The sequence below is a fragment of the Cebus imitator genome, unplaced genomic scaffold (genome assembly GCF_001604975.1).
Source record: "Cebus imitator isolate Cc_AM_T3 unplaced genomic scaffold, Cebus_imitator-1.0 Scaffold170, whole genome shotgun sequence".
Classification (NCBI taxonomy): Eukaryota; Metazoa; Chordata; class Mammalia; order Primates; family Cebidae; genus Cebus; species Cebus imitator.
Window position 1 is genome coordinate 723,922 of NW_016107485.1, and position 5,668 is coordinate 729,589.

At 40.2% G+C, this 5,668-nt stretch overlaps 1 gene segment (V, D, J or C); it reads left to right on the forward strand.

The window, feature by feature from the left end:
- The first annotated feature begins 4,361 nt into the window (after positions 1-4,361).
- LOC119473604 lies at positions 4,362-5,100 on the forward strand. The segment is given in 2 exon segments: positions 4,362-4,618; positions 4,754-5,100. Coding segments are annotated over 2 exon segments (393 nt in total).
- Positions 5,101-5,668: the final 568 nt, after the last annotated feature.

Genomic DNA, 5,668 nt, shown 5'->3' on the forward strand with positions numbered 1-5,668 from the left:
TAACAATTTTTATTTTTATTTTATTTTATTTTGTTATATATTTATCTTGAGTCAGGGTCTCACTCTGTCACCCAGGCTGGAGTGCAGTGGCTGGATCTCAGCTCACTGTAAACTTTTCCTCCCAGACTCAAGCAATCTTCCCACCTCAGCCTCCTGAGTAGCTGGGACTACAGGCACACACCACCACACCTAGCTATTTTTTGTAGAGACAGGGTCTCACCATGTTGCCCAGTCTGGTCTCAGACTCCTGAACTCAAGAGATCTGCCAGCCTTGACCTTCCAGAGTGCTGGGGTTACAGATGTGAGCCACTATGCCCAGCCCGTTTTTAACAGTCCGAAGATATTTTATCTTTAGTCATTTTCCCAATTTGTGCTGTTTTTGAGCAAATTTTTCTACATGTATTGGCACTTTTTCCTTTGGCCATATGCTTATTCCTACCTTTCGAGCATTTTTCTATTTAGTTATTTTCCTTTCTCTTTTTATTCATAAGAATTATTTTCATATCTTAAATAATACATTACTTTTATATTTATTTAAATATTTTAACACTACCTTTTTAGTTGCTTATTTTTAATGTAGTTTTAAATTTTTACATAGTTTAATCTATCAAGTATTCCTTTCTTTTAAGCCTTGAAATGTCAGTATCTTTTTAGGAAACCCCTAAATATATTGCATATTTTAATCTCCATTGGTTAAATGAGGATTACTTTGAGATCTATGTTGCTGTGGCCTTGTAGTACAGTTTGAAGTTGGGGAGTGTGATGCCTCCAGCTTTGCTCCCCTTTATTTTCAACTTATTTCTCAGAAGCGTCTTATCTTTTATTTTCTTACCTATAATGCTTAAACTCTATGACTCTATTGCTTTCAATCTTTAGTCATTAACTTTATTATTCTCATGCCAATTCTGTGTCATAGCAGTGAGCCAATTAATTCCCAATCATGGATCCATATCTTCCTTATTGTAATGTGTATCTAGTGTGATCGGAGTACACAGGTGTGACAACTAGTGTCATTAAAACATATTGTTACTAGCCAGGAGTAGTGGCTCATGCCTGTAATCCCAGCATTTTGGGAGACCAAGGTGGGTGGATCACTTGAGGCCAGGAGTTCAAGACCAGCCTGGCCAACATAATGAAACCCTATCTCTACTAAAAATACCAAAAATTAGCCAGGCATGATGGCACACACCTATAATCCTAGCTACTCAGGAAGCTGAGGAAGGAGAATCACTTGAACCTGGGAGACAGAGGTTGCACTGAGCTGAGATTATGCCACTGCACTCCAGCCTGGGCAACAAAGTGTGACTCCGTCTCAAAACAAACAAACAAACAAAAACAAAACAAAACATGTTGCTACTTTCAACACTAACTAGGCCCATAATGTTTTCAGGAAAGGGTCCTTCTTCTCTGTAATCGCATCTCACTGTCATTTTCTACTGGGCTGTTTCAAAACATCTCACATACCTCAGACTTTCTAACCCAGATCTTCCTCCATTCGCTCTCTTGGGAGACATTTAATCTCTGTTTATAACAACAAAAAGGATTCCATTAGAAAGTAATAGAAGTTTCAAATTTCTGCCTTCACACTCCAAAGAATCACTTAAATCTAAACTACTCTAATCCTTTTCTCCTTCATGGAATACTATACAGCCATAAAAAACGATGAGTTCGTGTCCTTTGTAGGGACATGGATGAATCTGGAAACCGTCATTCTCAGAAAACTGACACAAGAACATAAAATCAAACACTCTATGTTCTCACTCATAGGCCACTGTTGAACAATGAGAACACATGGACAAAGGGAGGGGAGCATCACACACTGGAGTCTGTTGCGGGGGGATCTAGGGGAGGGACAGCAGGGAGTGAGAATTTGGGAGGGATGACATGGGGAGAAATGCTAGATATAGGTGATGGGGAGGAAGGCAGCAAACCACATTGCCATGTGTGTACCTACGCAACAATCTTGCATGTTCTTCACACGTATCCCAAAACCTAAAACGCAATAAGGAGTGAAAAACAGTGAAAATAACTGTTTTTCCTCCTACCAAAACTTTGTCCTTCTACCTGTAAATCCATATTCCAATCCCGTCTGTCTCCTCAGAACTTCAATCCATTGTTTATACATTCTTTTTAAAAGCATGTAAATATACTCCAATTTTTAGAAATGCTACCATTACCACTTCAGCATCCTCATCCAGTTAACACCATGCCTCTTTTCTCATCTTCAGATGATATAGCCATGTCTAGAAGGGTATTTCTACATTCTATTTTTCTCTTCCTTGTCTTATCACAATGCCTCCTCCCACTGCAGTTAACCTTTTGCTGAAAAGACCAAAATCATGATTTTTGTGCTGTTAAAAAAATTAATATTTCAATAGCACAGTATGGTGACTATAGTTATCAATAACATCACACATTTCAAAATAGCTAGAAGATTTGGAATGTTGTCAACACAAATAAATAATAAATGTTTCAAGTGACGGTTAACCCAATTACCATGATTTGATAATTACACATTGTAGGCAGGTATCAAAATGTCACATGCACTTTGTAAATACGTACAATTATTATGTATCAATAAAAAATCAATAGACATTGAAAAGTTATCATCTTACAGACATTTATTTACCACTCACTCTGTTAGCCATTCATTTCTTTTTGGAATTCCTTTTTCCTTCTCTTTAAGAAATCCAGCTATTTCTGATTTGCCACTTACCTCCCTGGATACCCCTTGAGGTTTCCTTTTCTTTTCTTTTTTTTTTTTCTGAGACAGTCTCACTCTGTCACCCAGGCTGGAGTGCAGTGGCACAATGTTGGCTCACTTCAACCTCTGCCTCCCAGATTCAAACGATTCTCATGTATCAGCCTCCCAAGTAGCTGCAACTACAGGCACAAGCCACCACGTCTGCCTAATTTTTTGTATTTTTAGTAGAGATAGGGTTTTGCCACATTGACCAGGCTGGTCTTGAACTCCTGACCTGAGGTGATCTGCCCACATCGGTCTCCCAAAGTGCTGGAATTACAGGCATGAACCACCTCGCCCGGCCTTGAGGTTTCTTTAGTATTTTTTCCACTATCTATCCCTTTAGTGTTTGGGTTCCTTGAGGATTTTTTTAAGTCCCTATTCTCTTCTAAATTTTGCTGTACGTATTCATCTTGTTAAAATTGCATTTAGTCTTATAGAGTAGTGCTACAGCACAGATAACACGGTGGGCAAGGAACTGAGTTTGGAGAGGAAAAGAAAATTGGATTTTAATCCTTGTGTGTCCTTGGGCAAATTATTTAACTTCATAAAGACTTGGTTTCCTGTCTGTTCAGTAAAGATAAGATCTATTCTAAAGGGCTATAGTGTAAAATGTGCAATAGTTATCAGTGGTCTATAATGTGTATTATTGAATCATATTTATGAGACAAACTCCAATTTTGTTGAGATAGGAGATCAGCAAGACTTGCTTTCTGAACACTGGTCACAAGACCCTGCTGAACAAAACAGGAGCTGATCAAAACAGGCTGCAACAAAGAGAGCAGCCAAAACCAGCTAAAACCAAGATTGAGATGTACCTACAATGGTAGGTACAATGTAGATGTACCTACAATCAGATGTACCTCTGATTGCCCCCACTGCTCATTATGCACTATTTATAACATATTTACATGCTAAAAGAAGCTCCCACCACCACCATGACAGTTAAAAAACGCCATGACAACTCCCAGAAGTTACCTTATATGGCTTAACAGGGGTGGCACCCTCAGTTCAGGGAATTCCCTACTTTTTTCCCAGGTAATTCATTAATTTATTTATTATTTAGCATATAATCAAACAAAAGCCATATATATAGCTAGCCAGCAATCCACAAGGGCTGTCACTGCTGCTGCTACTACTCTGCCTATGGAGCAACAACTTTCCTGTATTCTGTAGCTCCAATAACTTTGCCTTCACTTTGCTCTGTCAGATCATTCACTAATTCTTTCCTGTGTGAAGCTGAGAACTCTGCTGGGCTTAGCCCCAGTTTTGGGGATCACCTGCATCACTATCACTTACTATGATCTTGGACAAATTGCACCTTTTCTTCCATGCTTCAGTTTCCCCGTTTATAAAATGAAGATGATAATACTATTTACTTCATAGGATAAAATAATATTATTTACTTCATAAGATTAAAATAGCTTCCTTATAAGCAGACCTCTGGAAACACCCTCACCAGATTATACTGCTAAGAAATTCAAACCAAGGAAATGGAGCACAAACCCAGAAGACTCAGTGTGTTTCCATATTTGACCTCCAGAGGGCAATGTTTCATAGACCGGAAATGTCTCTACTAAGAAGAGTTCTGTGTCTCCTGAGGGGCTTTACCTCACAGCTCACTAAGGTGCACATTCTGAGTAGGATCAACACCAGAGTGGTTGTTGTCAAGAGAGCAGCTCTTACTAACGGTCTATAGGCCTTACCTAAACAGGAAACCCTTGAATCTTAGATTTTCCCCATTATAAGGACTCATTATCATCTGGCATATTCTGTCCCACTCAGGAGATCTTCTAGAATAGAGCTCTCAGCTTCTGCACTGCCTAGCCATGCTCTTAGTGGTCATTCTATTGACTGGAATGTTCTTCACACTGAGTAAGTATAACATTGTTTTCCCTGCTCCCGCCTCCATGCAAGGAACATTGTTCCAACCAGAATCTAAATAGACACTCTGTCTCATTGTACAGGTAGGGCTGTTCTGGTCTTACTAACAGAGTGTTGATGTTGCAGGAGGAACCAGAGCCCAGTCGGTGACCCAGCTTGATGGCCATATCACTGTCTCTGAAGGAGCCTCTCTGAAGTTGAGGTGCAACTATTCCTATAGCGGAACTCCTTATCTCTTCTGGTATGTCCAACACCCCAGCCAAAGCCTCCAGCTTCTCCTCAAGGACCTAACAGGGGCCACCCAGGTTAAAGGCATCAAAGGTTTTGAAGCTGAATTTAAGAAGAGTGAAACCTCCTTCCACCTGAGGAAGCCATCAGCCCATGTGAGCGACACAGCTGTGTACTTCTGTGCTGTGAGTGACACAGTGCCTGGGAGTGCAGGCAGAGCTGAACACAAACTTCCTGAGACATGAGGTTTTTAGCAATTCAAGGGCACAGCCTGACCTGTTTGTAGCAAGATCTCTCATTTGATGAAAGCGAGGAAGGTGGAAGAACAGAGCCATGGGGAGTGCTTGGCTCCTGAGAAGAAACAGAAACTTCAGCACATTCCTTCCTTTACTACTGGGTCACATCAGACGAGACCTACAAGAGTCAGACTTGTATGAGTATCCTCCTCTGCTTGGAAATACTGCATTCCTGAGGGTCAGGATTTTAAATTAGTGTGAGCAGTACAGGACTCCTGATCCTTCTCACTGCCACCATGTGCTTCTACTATCTTTTGTTTTTCAATTAACAGCATCTCATTCTTTCAGAATCTCTGGCCATAGCCTCAGAGTTATCTTTTACTCTTATTTTTTTTCTTTCATTATTCACATTGAATCCATCAAGAAATTCTGTTGGTCCTAACTAAAAGATTGACCCATAGTTTGACCACTGCTACCTCTTTGGTCAAGCCACCCTCATGCCAATGAATTACTGTGATAGCCTTCTAAATGGTTTCCCTGCTTGTCCTCCTACAGAACATTCTTAATACAGCAGCCA